This window comes from Pinus tabuliformis, chromosome 6, assembly GCF_031772625.1.
Source record: "Pinus tabuliformis cultivar Carrire ecotype Pingquan chromosome 6, CPIR1, whole genome shotgun sequence".
Classification (NCBI taxonomy): Eukaryota; Viridiplantae; Streptophyta; class Pinopsida; order Pinales; family Pinaceae; genus Pinus; species Pinus tabuliformis.
Window position 1 is genome coordinate 2,027,170,736 of NC_142292.1, and position 17,456 is coordinate 2,027,188,191.

The 17,456-nt window shown below is 37.2% G+C and overlaps 2 protein-coding genes across 2 annotated transcripts in view; both read right to left on the reverse strand.

Moving 5' to 3' along the window:
• LOC149267384 (peptide methionine sulfoxide reductase A1-like) overlaps positions 1–17,456 on the reverse strand; it is an 80,866-nt gene that overhangs the window by 37,328 nt on the left and 26,082 nt on the right. The gene's annotated exons all lie outside the window — the stretch shown is intronic.
• Positions 2,082–4,628, reverse strand: LOC149267385 (uncharacterized). Its single transcript, XM_089398659.1, has 2 exons — positions 2,329–4,628; positions 2,082–2,207 (listed from the first exon to the last, which is right to left on the reverse strand). Exon 1 carries the CDS (start codon positions 4,531–4,533, stop codon positions 2,359–2,361), a length of 2,175 nt encoding a protein of 724 aa, XP_089254785.1. The 5' UTR covers positions 4,534–4,628; the 3' UTR covers positions 2,082–2,207; positions 2,329–2,358.

Genomic DNA, 17,456 nt, shown 5'->3' on the forward strand with positions numbered 1-17,456 from the left:
TTTTGCAGGTTTGATGGATGAGCAGCAAGGATGAGCGGATTCGAGGGTAAAAGGAGACTGCGTGAAGGAGATCGATGCAAGCGTAGTGCGATGGATGGAAAAGAAACCACGTGGAGGTTGGGCAGTGGAAGGCTGTGGATAAGAGAGGCAGCCTAACGATAGAGAGATGGGATAGAACATGCAGGTTAGGTAGTGTGAGGAGTTTAGATAGCGAAGAAGGACGGAAATGAGGGTTATGTGAGAGTTGCAGGCTTGAAGGAGATCGCTGACAGAATGGAGTTTGAGAGCAATTCGATGGCAACAGCGTACAGTAAGGAATGGATACGCGGAGAGGTGTGGATCTGGACAGAAAACACAAGAATAAACCCCAAGCAACAGATAATCCATGCCAAAATGATGCTGATGAAAACCAGGAATCCAAATCTTACCCTCCAGGGCCTAGATCTGGACTTTGCACAACTTTCAGCTTCAGATCTGTAGCTGCAATACAATAGAAAACACCCAAACGATATACACAATGACCCAAAAAACACTAAAACCTTGAAAACCAAAGTCAAAAAACTAAAATTAATTACAGATCTATGTACATAAATGGCAAATCTATCAGATCTAGGGAGTGTGAGTCCGACTTTGCTCCCAAACTTGATGATCTGAGGCTCTCAACAGCCAAATCTAATGATTTAGCACAAAAAAAATTAAGTTTTTTGAATTTTTAAAGGAGGTACTGAGCTCAAAACCCTCATGCATCACCCATAAAAATATCTTATGATAAGCCCGGGATCAAATTCAAACTGGGCTCTTCAGAAAACATGGATCGGGAGTTGGCTGGTTCAGCCGAGAACTTCCCCGAACGCCCGATGATCTAATAATCAAGGATTTTCCTACAAAACTCAATTCAGCCGTCAACATAGAGCAAGAAAACAATAATAAAATTCAGATCTAATAGAGATACCTGCTATTATATTCAAAACTTAAATTATCATTCAAACCCCAGCAACTGAGCAAGATACCTGTACTCAAATTGCTCTTCAGAAGCTATTATTAATGGCAAAAAAGAAATTACGGATGAAAATAATACATCTTACAGCATTTCCATGAAGAGTAACACCGGCGAAATTTAACCCCAAAGTCTTTCTTTATTGCTCATAAAGAGATTACAAGAGAGAGCTTTTCACTTAATACACAATCCAAAGATTGGATGACACTGACTGACAAATGACCTATTTAAAGATAGGTCCTCCAACGACTAGTTCGAGTGATCCTTGTCAAAGTGATCTCGACCGTCGATGAGGATCAAAATTTCTTTTAATCTCATCCGTTGAAATTTTAAATGTCGAGGAAATTTCGAATTTTTCAATTAATTCCTCAAAATTTTGACTTTGACTTAACCGCAGGGACCAAAGGCATAAAATTTAGCAAAATAATTAATTAACCTTAGTCCCTGGACCAATGTTGCACGAAGCAGGAGCGAAGCGGAAGTGTTTTTTGGAAGCGGGGACGCCGAAGCGTCATTTTCCAAAAATCTAGGAAGCGAAGCGTCCGCGGAAGCGTCTGCTATATATATATATATATATTTTTTATTTTTTTGCATTTATACTCAAAACAAACATCCCAAATACCAAATTAATTGTAGAAGACATGAAAACATGCATATTTTTGCATAAATCAAGATAGATATGGCATCCATGATTCCATTGTAGTTACTAGTATGTACAACAATCATCTATATTCTAGCTATTACAAACATACATCAAATTTTTAAGCATATTATAAAACATAAAACATTTAAGCATATTATAAAACATAAAACATAGAGCATATTATGATTTATCTAGCAAGTGAGCAACTGTCAACATTTGTCATGTCCAAAATTCAAATAATAATGTTTACAAAATATGTCACTTGGTCACCGCCAAGCCAAAAAGGTTCAAAATTCAAATTCACAAGTCTACAAGTCTAATGAGTAATCTATGACAAAAAGTAGTAGATTGTGAATATATCTACTAATCTCTCCTCCTTCCACCACGAATAGAACGTGGTGGCGGGCCTCCACGTGGTGGCAATGAAGAAGATGGTGCCTGTGGAAGTCGTGGCACTGACACTGATGAAGAAGAACCCCCTGCTGTTGGTGTTGAACCATGGAACCTAGGAACCAAGGGACCAGATGGGGGTGGGGGTGGTGGCATATCAACACGGTCATCATCATCCTAGAATCGCTCAAAAAATTCATGCAAAAAAAAAACACTAGTTAACAAAAAAATTAAAAACATGAATTAGAGAAATGCTTTATAAGGGAAAATTGGAAAATTCATACCACAATGGACATACCTGGATAAGAGCATCCTCTAATTGCTCTAGTCACAACACTCCATCCTCCAAATTGGGCTCCTCTGGATTCTTGTCCCAAATCAACAAGTCTTTATTAGACTTTGCATCTTCACAGTAATGGGACAACAATCGCAAGTTGTAATGAACATAAACCAAGCTCTCTGCCCGGTCTAAATTCAACCTGTTCCTTTTAACACTATGGATGAAAGAATAAGAGCTCCAACACCTCTCTGCAGAAGAAGTGTTTACCACCTGTGATAGCACCCGCAATGCCAAACTCTGTAGAAGTGGAGTACCCCCTCCATGCATGCTCCACCACTCAAGAGCAGAAAAAGTCTCTCGATCTTTAATTGCATGCATGCTCCCAAATGGACCAGTGTTGAGCGTATAGTTGCTCACCTGTCTCCGTACCAATGCAGCCTCCTCCTCATCAGGGATTAATTTACTCAATGCAGCCATATATTTTTGGTGAACCTCTTGATCTTGGTGTGGTTTTCTCCTGCTTCCCCCCCCAGGTGCTGGTGTTGAAAGCCATGATGGATGATAGTATTTAGGTGTCAAAACATATGCTAATGCATGCAATGGAACATTTAGCATTTCCCATCGGTTTTGCACCTCTACACGAATATAATTGTACAAGTTGATATCTCTAGGCTCAACAATGTCTTTAATCTGCCCCAACATGCTATCCATTTGCTCATACACCTCCCCAATTACTGGTCGATCTGAATCTGCAAACTTGATCATGTAATAAATTGGTTTGGTGAATTGCAAAACATATTTAACCTGTCCCCAAAAGTAACTGTCAAGAACAGTGTCCTTGACTGCATTAGCACCATCTATGTCAGTGTTAATTTCATCCCATGTTTCAGCACACACCAGATTAGTTAAAGCTTGTCTCACCTTCACTAGCCGCCTAAAGGTGAGGTAATAACTAGCAAATCTTGTCTTTGCAATTTTAAGCAATTGCAACTTGGAGTAAGTGCCATAGAAGTAGTTTACCCTTGTATGCCCTGTGATGAATTTAATGAGCTGCTTCCCTCTCCTGTAAACCTCAGCAATCCACCCACATTCTTTGTGTTTCACAATATCATGCATCAAAAGGTTCAATGTGTGAACCAGGCACCCAGACCAAAAGATGTGTGGATGAGTACGCTCAATAATTTTTCCTGCTGCCTTACAATTTGCTGCATTATCTGTGATCACTTGAACCACATTATTCGGACCAACATCTTTGATTGATTTCAATAGGAGATCTGCAATGTTTTGTGCAGATGCAGTGATGGAGGAGGAGTCATGACATGCAATAAATACTGCACCACTAGAAGAAACACCAAGAACATTTATCAAATGTTGGTTTCTAATATTTGTCCACCCATCTGATACAATGGATACCCCAGAATCTACCCACTCATTTGTAAAACGTGTCAAAGCTCTTTGAACCTTAGCTTTTTCTCTTTCTAATAACACTATTCTAGCTTTCTCATAGTTGGGGGCCTTGTATCCTTTTGGGGCTTCATTGATGGCCTTTACCATTTCATGCCAATAGGGAGAGCGAAGCACATTGAATGGTACACCGCAAGCACAAAGAAAACGGACTATCTTTCCATCCACATCATCCCTCCCAGCAACATTAAGGAAATCCCCTATTGTTCTTCTACCTCCAGAGCTTGTAGAAGTACCATGAGGAGATGAGCAACTACCAAATTTAGAGGTTGCACTTGATTCAGAATGAGTTTTTTGTTTCTTGTTTTTTTGTTGTGCAGCCATCTCTATTTGGATGTATGTTCTTCTTTCTTCAGTTGAAATGTTTGGGCAAATTTGTACCTCCACAGAACCCTTTTTTTCATCACTGTCCAGCACCCCACAAAGATGCCTCCTCAGACGGGTATATGAACCACAATATGGTTTTCCTCCATGACAACCATGAGGGCACACAAATTTGTAAGATCCACCACCCTTTCCCCCATCAAGTTTGGTCACATAGTTCCACAAGGGTGTTGATGTAGCTTTCCCATCTTGTGTTTCAGTGTCCCCTTCAAGTTCATCCCCTTCCTCTTCAAACACTTCCTCCTCATCATACATTGGGTCACTACTATTAGGACCATCACCAATGTCCTCTTCTGTTTCTTCCCTTCTATTCCTCACCCTTGCCATCATTAAAACCAAGAGTGGAATGATACATAGAAGCCAAAAGAACACCATCTTGGAATATGGATATAGGTGGTGGACAACGGCAACCTGTAAATAAAGGAGCAAGTAGAAACAATGGGAAAGAGTAGGAGAGGGAGGAGAAAAATACAAAAAAAAATTCAAAAAAACAAGGGAGTTTGGGGTTTGAACTTACCTCTTTAGCTCTTGTAGATGAAGTCCTCCAAGCTCTTGCTCCAAGCTTCTCCTCCTTCTCCTAGCTCCTCCTTCTTCACTCCTCCAAGCTCTCCTCTCTTCTCCTCTCCTTTCCTCTCTTCTCTTCTCCTCTCCTCTCTTTTCTTCTCCAACTCTCATAAACTCAAAGTGAGAAAATGAGGAATGAATGGGGGCTTTATTCTTTTCATTCCTTACCTTAACCTCACTCTAACCTCACCCTAACCCACCCCCTTAAGGTTGAGTGAACATAACTTAAAAAAAAAATTAAAAAAAATGTGTTTTTCTCCCTTGGGCGCGCCCCTTTCCGCCGAAGCGTACGGACGCTTCCTGCTCCGAAGCGCCACGCTTCGGCGGCCCGAAACGCCGTACGAAGCGCGCTTCGGAGCCGGCGCTTCGGAAATTCCAGGAAGCGCTAAAAATTTCACGAAGCGCGCTTCGTACGGCACTTCCATACGGGGCGCGCTTCGGAGCTTCGATCCAGGGGGGGGGCGCTTCGTGCAACACTGCCCTGGACCTCTTAAAATTTAATTTTTTAAAGGACCCACGAATTTTGCCTTTGGAAAATTTAAATTTACCTAGGACCTATGACCTATGAGGGGATAAATTATTTTTCTAACCCTCAAGACACTTTACATCATGATTTTTACATCTCAAGGAGGAAAACTCATTTTCACAAGACCCTCAAGACCACCCAGTTCTGCGACACAAATATAATCTAGCAAATCAAGCAATTTGTAATAAAATAACCTAACCAATAATTAGGATTATTCCCAAATCACTTTTACATAGACTCGATCTAGAACACTAGGACTCCCTTAAGATTCCAGTGACAAAATCCATTCCGGCTTTGGGATAAGGCTGAAGGAAAACTCTGCCGACCATCCAAGAATGGATCAGTGAGACAAAAAACCTCCTGCAATGTAGATCGTCACCAGAAAAGTAGGTTTACCTAGATGATTACATACACGACACGGATTTGCTGAGATTATTTATATTATACACATGCAGACTGAGTTTACATTATAACATGATCAAGTTGATGATGATAGCTGGACCGCAGGAACACATCGATCAAGCGTTATCCCTTTTGTGAAAACGGGGGTGTACTGCTATGGGTCATTGACACGTAGTGGTCAACATCTGGCTCTACTTGGGGACACGTTGTTGCATTGGAGGAATGTGAGAATCCAGAATCTGCATCCACGCAACACACAACAAAACATAAGTAGCGTCCATCCAAAAATCATCATATAACATTAAGCACAGAAAAGATATAAGCTCTTCATTTATTAACATGAAAAACACAAATCTAACTACAAAATGAAATACTGAAATAAAATGGCATAAAGTTAGAAATACAATACAAAGATGCTCCATGGCATCAGATGTGTTCAATATAGTGTATACTGAGCATTTGCCTGCTTTCGGGCAAATCTGTTGGCTGTTTCTCGGATGTGCCATGTCCAATTCTGCATACGCTATGACTTTTTCCTATCTGAAAATCAAGCTGTTCGCGGCCATCTGATGCATCAAATCGCTTTCTCATTCTCTTTCTCTTGCGCTTTTTCTTTGTGGCAGGGTGTAGCACTGATGACATGGAACATTCTGCTTCAAAACTCTCAGATGAAGTATGTAAGATATGCATGACATGTCTCTCTTCATTTTGCATCTGCTCTGCCAAGAATGATGGATCAGTCTCACAGGTGTCATGAGTTATAACTTGATCTTCTATAATTGGTGGATTAGCCATGTGAGCATCAACCTGATTTTTATCAATTTCAATTTTATCCGGGTCACCTTCAATTAGCCACTTTTCAATGGAACAAAGGACGTCATGATAAGATGGAGCTTGTTGCAGCAGATAAGGAGGCTTATGATCTGTTGACATTTCCTTATTTCTTTCATCCTCTGGCCAATGTTGAAGTTTCTGTACCTGTATAGTTATGGCATCCATCTGGCTAGAGTGTTCGACCTTCATAGTACTGACTTCCTTGGCATGGTTTTCCTCCATGGTCAATAACTTATTTTGAAGACATATCTGACCAACTTCCATATTTTTTATTACTTTGTCATTATCTTCTTTTATGATCATCAAGCAATGTTGCATAAAGTTTATCTCTTTCTCATGATTTACTTGTATGACATCTAACTGATTATTATAATCGAATCTCATGATGGTCATTTCTTCATCCATATTTGACATCTTATTCTAAATCGCACTTATTTCTTCCTGATAACTTGCTTCCATGCAGTGTTGCGGGGGAGCCCCCCCCCCCCTTATCTTCTTTTATGATCATCAAGCAATGTTGCATAAAGTTTATCTCTTTCTCATGATTTACTTGTATGACAGCTAACTGATTATTATAATCGAATCTCATGATGGTCATTTCTTCATCCATATTTGACATCTTATTCTGAATTGCACTTATTTCTTCCTGATAACTTGCTTCCATGCAGTGTTGCGGGGGAGCCCCCCCCCCCCCCGATCCCACTCCCAATCCGCGCTTCAGGCGGGAGCGTGTCGACAGCACGCTCCCTAAAAAAATTCCGCTCCCTGCCTTTTCGAGAGCGTTTTTCCTTTTTTGCAATTTTTTTTTAAAGAAACAAATAATTTTTGAGTGGGGCAACTTAATGATCGAGTCTATGTCCCTAGTATTGATATGTTATTCATGGTAATGTTAAATTCTTAAAGTAAAAATATGAAAATGAAGATTAAGGAGAATGTCACTTTTATTCTCCTTAATTTTCATTTTCATCCTTTTACTTAAATTTTTAACATTACCATGAAATGACTCAGGATGTTTGAGAGTGGTTCCGGCCTCATTGGATTTCATATGGAACTAGTAGAATTTTAGATTTCATTCAAAATCCAGCAAACTTATCAGTTTTTCAGGATTGGGGGATTGCAATGTTTCCATTGAATTTTGTCATGTATTAGGGTATGGAACTCATATTTAATCAAGAGCACCAATCCCTCTATGTACCTTGATGTTAGTGACATTGGTTTTCGAACTCCTCTATCATGACCCTCCTAAAAATGTACGCATCACTCAAGCAAAATCTTGACTTGACATGCTATGCTTTTTCTATCTTATGTTAATGCTTAGAGGGTGATATTAATGACAAAGATCCCTATACAGATACAAAGGTAATGACAAAGATACCTCTGGATATTAATGCTTGGAGGGTGATATTAATGACAAAGATCCTGATTTTCCAACAAGACTAAAAAATTAGACATTTCTCGTGGTGGCAAGAGACCCAAGCATAAGAAATAGATAATAGATTTACTTCTCTTTTCTAGTTTCTAGTAGTTTTTATAACTATTGACTCTTTCATATTTATTATGATATTTTTTTAAATAATATATGACAATTTAAGTTTGAAGTTGGGAATTATAACTCATTAGTAATGAATTATGAATATGATGCTTCTTGAAAGTTGTTTCATTTCACTTCATTTTATAACATTTCATTTCATGTTAGATATTATTTGTTGTAATGGTTACACTTAGCTTACAAGTACAACTTTGGTGATCGATGATGATAAGTGTTATATATTGAATTTTGAAAGCTTGAAACTTTAAGATTGATGAATCATGAGACTCAATATGTTGTTACTATGTTACTAACTTGTGCACGTGGTTGATGAAGATTATAACTTCTAGATGATTTATGTTATATGATTCAATCTATGTTTTTTTATGTTTTTTATATCTAATTCGTTATTCTACATGTTTTTGTTGACATATATATATCAAAATATATATATATTATATCAAAAACGCTTCGGGATTCGCTCCCAAACCGGGAGCTTCTGAAAATGTCGCTCCCGCTCCCAAGTAACACTGCTTCCATGGCAGTCACTTGATTTGAATGATTGAATTCCATGATCATCATATTTTCCTCGAGGGCCAGTAACTTGCTCTGCATAGAATTAATTTCCCTGACATGATTAGCTTTCATGGTTTCCATTTCTTTAGCATGTTGACTTTGCATGTCGGTGTATAAAGTTCTCATATCCTTGACGTAATCAGTTACAAATTTCTCTTGATTAAGTTCCATATTTTTTACCAGCTGCGTTTGACTGAACTGCATGTCTTTAACCAACAGTTTAGTTCTTCTATAATTTGCTTATCATTTTGCCTTTCATTGTCGACATTGATTTGATAACTTGTCCCTGTTTTCCCACTATGATGGATTTGATCTGCAACGGTACAGGTGGATGGCACATTCTGATATGGAGAATTGTCTTGAAATCTTTCATCGACAGCTGGATCCTTCACAAAATCACTTTCATTCTGTTGCATAATTTTAGGGGCACAAGGCGAGCTGCCTTGATAACCATATCTATCTTTAAAAGCATTGACGATGTCTTGTAAAGAAGCGAAAGAATCTTTAGGACAATTATTAAACCAATTCAAAGCATCACCCTCTAAAGAAAAGGCAAATAGACGCATTTTGACATCTTCATGATCATACTGGGGAGAACTACAATATATGAGCATTATACGAGTAAACCTGCATAAATGCTTTCTAACAGTGACTGAATCACCACCCGAGAACAAAGACAATTTATGAATGGCCACTTCCGGAATATCATGGAGAACATCAGTAAAATGACATGGGGTAAACGAATAATCCATGATGAATAATGAGGGACCAAATGGATGATAGAGAGAGACCTCTGCTCAAGAAAATCAAGAGATCCACAAGAAGCGAGCTTCTAGTAGAAATTCTTGTAGAAATGAAAGAAGTGGAGTCGCCACTTGAACATGAATCTAAATCTAAGATCTAAAAGGCAACAAACAACCGAATATAAGGGAGGGCTTCTTGTCTGAGAAAAAATAAATGAAAAGAAATGGAGTCGCCACCCAAACAAGAAACGAACCGAGATGTCCAAGTGCTAAAAGTGCAGATGAAATGATTAACGAGATGACGAAAGATAGGGTGATGAAAAGATCAAATGACACTAGGAAATGTTATGTCACTTGACAGGTTAGTGAATGGCGGAAAAGATGAGATGATTAAAACAATGTCAAGAAACCAAGGACAGAAAAACTCTATCCCTGGCAATGGCGCCAAAACAAGTCAAGGGGGGTAGTCCCTAGGAGTGAGTAAGGATTTAAGAGTGGCAGCCCTTACTCTGAACGTTGTCGTGCTGCCTAGACACTTTGCGCGACAACACAAGGTACATCTATATTAAATTAATAAATTCATCATTTGACTATTGAAATTATGAATTGCGCATCAAATTTTCAAAAACAATAAAATGTAAATTCATCATATGACAATGACATTAACATTATGTTCAAGCCTAAAATAGCCATAGAATACTAAACTAAAAGTAAAAATAAAAAGCACTGAGCAGTGAAATACTAGTAAATTTCTCAAAAAGTACTAAATAATATTAATAAATACTAAGTCTTAAGTTTTAATATACTTTAAGTTTTTTATTTTTGTTATTGTTTTTATTTTATTTTATAAGTTTTAAATTTTAATATAATTTAATTTTTATTTTTTTTTAAATAATAAGTTTGAACAAGTTTTAAGCTTTAATATAGTTTCTTTTTTTCTTTTTTCTTTCTTTCTTTCTTTTTTCATATATTTAAATTTGTATTTTTTTTAATTCTTAAGGCTTTATAGAAATTATTAGACAAAAAAATGGGGGGACGCATACGTCCCCCTTGCGTTCCCCCGTCCCCCCTACAAAGGAGTCACGTTTTGTCACCAGAAATTGTCCTCCCGAAGTTTCCCCAAAAAGGGGACGTGGGGGAAACATTTACCCAGGAGTTTCCTCGTCCCTGGAGCGTGGAGGAGCGTCAAGGTGTGTCCCCCACCCTGAGGAGCACGTCCCAGTGGAACACTATGATTCACGAATCAGGATATTTGAGAATCCAATTTACATATTTGAATTTAGAGTCATAGAAATTAGAATTTATGAAATAAACTTTAAACTTTAAAGTTTAGGTACCTTAAGGAGCTCCAACTTCGCAAATTCCCTAGCCTTGGGACATGTGGTGGTTTGTGATGGAGGCTTGAATTTATTTCGCCTCTTCAAAAATAATTTGAATCCACTCAATTTGCTTCCCATCTTGCTCAATATGAGATTCAATGAATGTACAGCACAAGTGATCTAGAAGATGTGTTGATATTTGCCTTCAATAATTAGGCTTGCTTCTCTACACATCGTTGCATTGTCAGTTATTACCTGAATAACATTTTCTGGCCCCACCAATTCAATTGCTTCAATCAAGATGCCAACAATGAATTGGGAATCTTCCAGTTGCCCCTCACAATCCACTACCTTCAAAAACATTGCCTCTTTGGGCTCTGAGAAATCACATTGATCGAAGGTTTATTCCTTTGATTTTTCCATCCATCAGAAATGATGGACACCCCTAAAATGCGCCATGAATTACGAATGGGGCTTAATTTAGCCTCCAAATCTAACTTCTCAACACTCAACATTGTAGTGCGGACCTTCTCATATCTAGGGCTCTTGTACCCTTTTGGGGCTTCATTCACTGCTTTGATCATCTTTGTCCAGTAAGGAGATCGCACAAGGTTAAAGGGAAGGCCATTTGCATAAATGCATTGACCTATAGCTGCATCTGCCTTCTCTCGAGCATCATTATTAAAACTTTTTTCAAGTGGTCCCAAATTAGACTGCTTTGAACCAGGGTTGCCAATTCCATAAGAGGGAAGTGGAGGCTTTGATGAAGATGCTCCCAACCTTGTTGGTTGTTTGAATTGAGAGGCAGGATTTGCCTCATTTGCTTTAGCATCTGCCTCGTCTTGTTCTTTCTGATATTTTGCAAGTTTTTCCTTGCTTAAACCTTTTCCATCTATCCCATCCGCTTTAGGTGGGCCAGTGCATATTCAAATCCCATTGCCTTTTAACCCAAGTAAATGTGCTTAACACGGGTGTATGATCCCTTAAACTCCTTTTTACACTCATTGCAAACCCATGCCAATGATCCCCTTCCTTGGATCTTCCCAACAATAATTACATATTTCCAAAGTGGTGACTTTGGATCAACTTTAGGGGTAGATTCAATTTCATGTTCCTCTGTCTCACGAATGGCTGAACTTGAAGTTGCCATGATGATGATGTAAATGAATTATGAAACTACAAAATAAAATAAAATTAAAAAATCTTGAAAATAGAAGATGGCAAATAATACTAAATAGTCTCCATTCCAAATATTAGTCTATTATGCACAATAAGTTGATGGCAAAAAAAGTGGAATCATATGAACCACCACTATTTAGTATTTAGTATTTCTATGAAGCAGTTTCATCCAGCCCATAATCCATAGTCCTGTGGTGCAGTTTAAAGAATTAATTATTAAACCCTCCCTTAGAAGATAATGAAGAAATGAATGTCAGGAATTCCCACTAGTGGAAGGGCATTGCCAATAAAGCCCTAATAGAAGGTATGAATGATTCCATGAATGTCACTGTTGACAACTCTAATTTTTGATAAAACTTAAATGTGGCCACCTACACAAATTTTGAAATCAAAATTCTGATCTATAGTTAATTTCCATGGATTCAAGTCAATAAAAGAAAGGGATAAAAAAATTTAAAAGTTGAAACCACAGAAGTTTTCAATGTTCATATCCATTCACTGTCACAACTAAAATTTGGGGTAAAACATAAGAGTCTAAGACCATAAGAGAATGGAAATTATATGGTAAGTTTGGTAACTTACCTTAGTTTATTTCCCTCTGACGCTTTGGTTTATTTCCATATGCTTATTTCCCTCCAATGTTGTGGTTATTTGAATTTTCATCCGGCTCCAACTCGATCGGCGGTCTAGCTCGCTATGTGTTGGGCGTATCTCCCTCCAGCTCGGTGGCTCCAAGTTCCAACTTCTGAACCCCGGTCAGTGGACTCAATGCTTGGTCGGTAGTGGAATGTTATTGCTTGGTCAGCGGTCACACGATGATTCCAAATCGAACTCCAGTCTCTAGTCTCCAAGTCCTTTGTCAACGACTCGACGATTCTCACGATCTCCGATCTCAGCGACTCCAACAAAATGACAAAATGCAAATCAAAATGCAAATGGGATTATGGAAGTAGGCCCTAGGGTTATACCTTGTCAAATGACAAAAGGAAAATGCAATAGGAGTGGGTCGATCGTTGGGCTCTCCAACTCAAATGACAAAAAAAACATGCTTTGTTCCCCCAGCAAATAACCTTTTTTGAGGTGGCAAAATAAATTGAAACCCAAAAAACGTTTCCAAAACCGGATCTGTCATTTCCGAATTGGTGGGATAGCTCAAATACGTTTTTCTGGTGTTTCCAGATGAATCGTATAAGAATTGTATCCGTTTCCATTTCGGAAACGGGGAACGGTGTTTCCAAGAAAATCCTTAGCCATTTCCGGTAACTTAGTTTTAGATATGAGATTTCTTGGGATATGGCCTTGTTTTTGGAGACCCTATGTTGCATATAGCAATTGGGTTAAGTTTCATGTTAGTTTCACGCCAATCTAAGAAGTTTGGCTTTTGGTGAAATTTCAAGGTTTGGATCACATTCGAGTATGGTAAGAGGTGCTCAGTGGGCCCCACTTGAGATACCATTGCCATATTTAGAGACCTAAGATGCACTAACCTAGGGACCATCTTTCATCAAATTGACCTAAGACCATACGTGCAGGATGTGAGGAAGCTTTCTCAAGCTTCTAGGTGACTTTTATTACTGCGATTTATGGTCTAGGAGAATGCACCTTACATGAGCATGACTTGCTATCTTTGAGCTCTAGTTCCACTCCAGTTGACTCCATTTCATGGTGGACTGCTATATTTCGGAGATATTCAATGTATAGATTTTATTTCCTTCGAGCAAGGCACACTTGATGAGGAATCTTCCTTTGCTCTACTTTTGGTCTTCTTCATGCTATTCTTGTCCTAGAGAGGTGTGCCGCTTTTGAGATGATTTTGTTAGTTTTAGATGCATATTCTTACAGTTGGACTCATGTTACACTTTATTGCTATCTGTCAGCGATTTTCTAAACTAGGATATTTGTGCTTACCTAGGGCACACTTCTTGAGGAGACTTATTTATGAATGTCTTTCACAATATATTTGACCTATGAGAAGTGCAGGCAAAGGTGGAACATGCTATTTTTATCCTAGAGGCTAGGAGGATTCACCCTAAACAAATCCTCTCACTTTACCATGTAGTATTCTCTTCAGAGATATAGTATATACCACTTGATCTTTATTTGGAGCAAAGTTGTTGGGAGCAATAGTGACCTAAACTAATCCTCTCACTTTACCCTCCAGTGTTCTGTTTTGTGATATGCCACTTGGTATTTATTTGGAGAATGATTGTTGCGAGCAAGAGTGACACAAGAAGTGAAAGTGCGAAGTGCCAATTTCCAAAAGGCTCCCAGAGTAATTTTTATATAATAGATATTTTTACATATTTTGATGCATATGTATTCAAAACAAGCATGCCAAATGGTGAAATAGTTGCAAAAAATATGAAAACATAGATCTTTGTGGTAGATTAAATCGTTAAAGCATTAGATCATTGTTGTTATGGTTGATCCATCATTTTATGACAATGCTATAAGTTGTTGTTATGGTTGATCATCAAAATTTAGTACACAAATAACAACAAAGAACTAGTAGTTATAGCATTGTCATAAAATGATCAACCATGACAACAACTTTCAACAAACAACAAACAACATCCATCATCAACAAACTGTAAAAGATAACAACAACCATGAAATGACATAGGGCATCATGACCAAGGAGTTGTAGTATGCAATCAATGGTTCAAATTTCAATTGTCATGCATTATTTACAAATAGGTCATAATGAGTACTGTTGTCGCACAAAGTGTCTAAGCACCACGACAATGCTCAAAGTAAGGGTTGTCACTCTAATCTTTACTCCTTTTAGACTCTCTCCTAGACAAGTCAAGGAGGGTAGTCCCTAAGGTGAATGAATGAGAATAGCCTGTCGAACAAAAGCTCTAGGAGACTTAAAGATGGACAACTTGACGAATGTAAATGAGTCTTGGTTAATTGAGATGAATAGATCAAACATTAACACGACCAAGACATAACCACAAGATAGAAATGATTATAGACCAGTGTCTTTATACTCAATTAACCATAGACTAAGTAAAAGCAAGTTATCCAGAGCAATTTATAAATGTGACAAATAGTGACTATCATGAATGATCAATGCTCAAAACTTTATCTAGCAATTAAATCTTGTGAAAAATTATGAAATTTAAATGCTAAGCAATGATTCCAAATTTAAAATGATTTTCATTAATAACCCAGATCTAGAATAATTTATCATTCTCCAATAGTCAATGATTTTAAAACATTAATCACACCTGACAATAGAGAAATCACTACCACGAAAGGACACCAAAGAACTTTAGATTAACAATTTAATTATTCCTTAAGCAATTAATTCAATGTGGTAAAATGAAGATATTAATTTTTTTAATGTGACCAAAAATAATAAAATCAAAAGGACTATAATAAATTAAAAAAATTTAATGGGCCATAGGCCACATAAATATTTAATTTTTTTAATGCAACAGTGTGGGTCCTCTTATGATTTAATTCCTTAGTAATCTCATAGTCACAAATATATATATATATATATATATATATATATATATATAATTTTTTAATTTAAACAAAAAGATAAAAAACAAAATCAAAACAACAAAAAATTAAAAATGAAAACAAAAACAAAAATAAAAAAGGAAAAGAAATTAAAAATGAAACCTAACCCAAAAAGTAGATTTTTTAGTGTTTTTTAAATTTTTTAAAACAAAATCAAGATAATAAAGAATAACAAAAAATAAAACAAAAAGTAAAATAAATGAAATTGAATTAAACGTGAAACCAAAACCTAACCTAAAACAAAAAGAACAAACAAAAGAAATGAAAGTTCGAAACTAACCTAATGTATATACAAATAAAAAAAAGAGTCGAATGCTTTGTTTTTTTTTGCTGTGCAGGTAGACTCAACAGCCGCAGCAAGAGGAAGCTCGAAGGAGCTCGAGAGCAAGTCGAAGAGCAACGATCCGACAGCAAGGAAGGATGCAGGGATGCGAGGAGAATGCACGAGAGCAGAAGGAGAGGGTTGTGGGTAGGAGGTGAAATGAGGGGGAAATGAGGGGGCCAAAAGTGGGGAAGTAGTTGCAATTTCGAATAATGGCAGCGTTGAAGGTTTTGCAGGAAGGGAACCACACAAAAAATGCAAGCAGAGAAAATACTGCGGGAATGCTGCAGCGAAAGGGTTTTGCAAGGATGATGAAGACGCGGACAAGGGTTTGAGTTGGAGCAATGTGCTTTAATGGAATTTCGAGGGCAGCATTGGCAGCAATGGAGCTGTGAAGGGATTTCTTAAAAAAAAATTGAATTTTGCAGCAAACCCAAAAACCCAGGCAGCAAATCGAAAAAACCAATCAGCAAAGAAATGGTAGCCCAGAAACTTAAAAATTTCAGAAAATTTTTTATTAAATTGTTGAATTCTTGAAACCCTTATAAAGATGTCCAGATTTAAAATTTTGGAACCCTTGGACTGCAAAATTTTTTTAATAATGTCCCTGCAAAATTATGTTGATAAACCCCAGAGATCCAGATCTTACCCTCCAAGGCCTAGATCTGGACTCTACACAAATTTCTTCCTCAAATTTGTAACTGCACGACAACAAGAAAACACCCAAACGATATGTACAATGATAAAAAAACTAAAACCCAGAAAAATCCCAAAAAAAATTACAAATCTATGTACAAGAATGGTAGATCTATCAGATCTTAGGAGTATGAGTACAACTCCGCTCCTAGTTCTGATAACCTAAGGCTCTCAACAGTCAGATCTATCAATTTCCCACACAAAAATTAAATTTTTAAATTTTAAGGAGGTGCTAACTCGAAACCCTTCGTGCATCACCAAAAAAAAATCTTTTAATAAGCCCGAGATTAATTTTACTAGGCTCCTCAGAAAACATGGATCGGGAGTTGGTTGGTCCAACTGAAAACTTCTCCTAACACCCAAGGATCTAAAATCAAGATTTCCCTGCAAAACTCGATCCAAATATTAAAAATAGAGCGAGAAAATAATAATAAAACTCAGAAAAATAGAGATACCTGCTATTACGTTTAAAATTTAGATTATTATTCAAACTCCAGCAACTGAGCAAGATACATGTACTCAAATCACTCTTTAGAAGCTATCATCAATGGCTTTAGAAAAAATTATGCATGAAAACAACACATCTTACAGTATTCCCATGAAGACTAACACCAGCAAAACTTAACTCCAAAGTCTTTCTTTATTATCCAGAAACAAAAAACAAAAAAAAAATTTAAACAAGAGCTTCTTGCTAAGCACATGACTCAAAGGTCGGATGAATCAACTGAAAAATTACTCATATTTAAAGATAAATCCACCAATAGCTAGTTCGAGTGATCATCGTCAAAGCAATCTCGACCGTTGATGAAGATTAAAATTTCTTTTAATCTCATCCGTCGAAATGTTTAATTCTTGAGAAAATTTGAATTTTTCAATTAAATGCATTTTAATTTCCCCAAAAATTTGACTTTGACTTAACCCCGGGGATGAAAAGTTTAAAATTTATCAAAATAATTAATTTACTTTAGTCCCGAGAACTTCTAAAATTTCATTTTTAAGGACCGACAAATTTTGCCTTTGGAGAATTTAAATTTACCTAGGACCTAGAATTAATTAAATTTCTGGCTTAGGATTT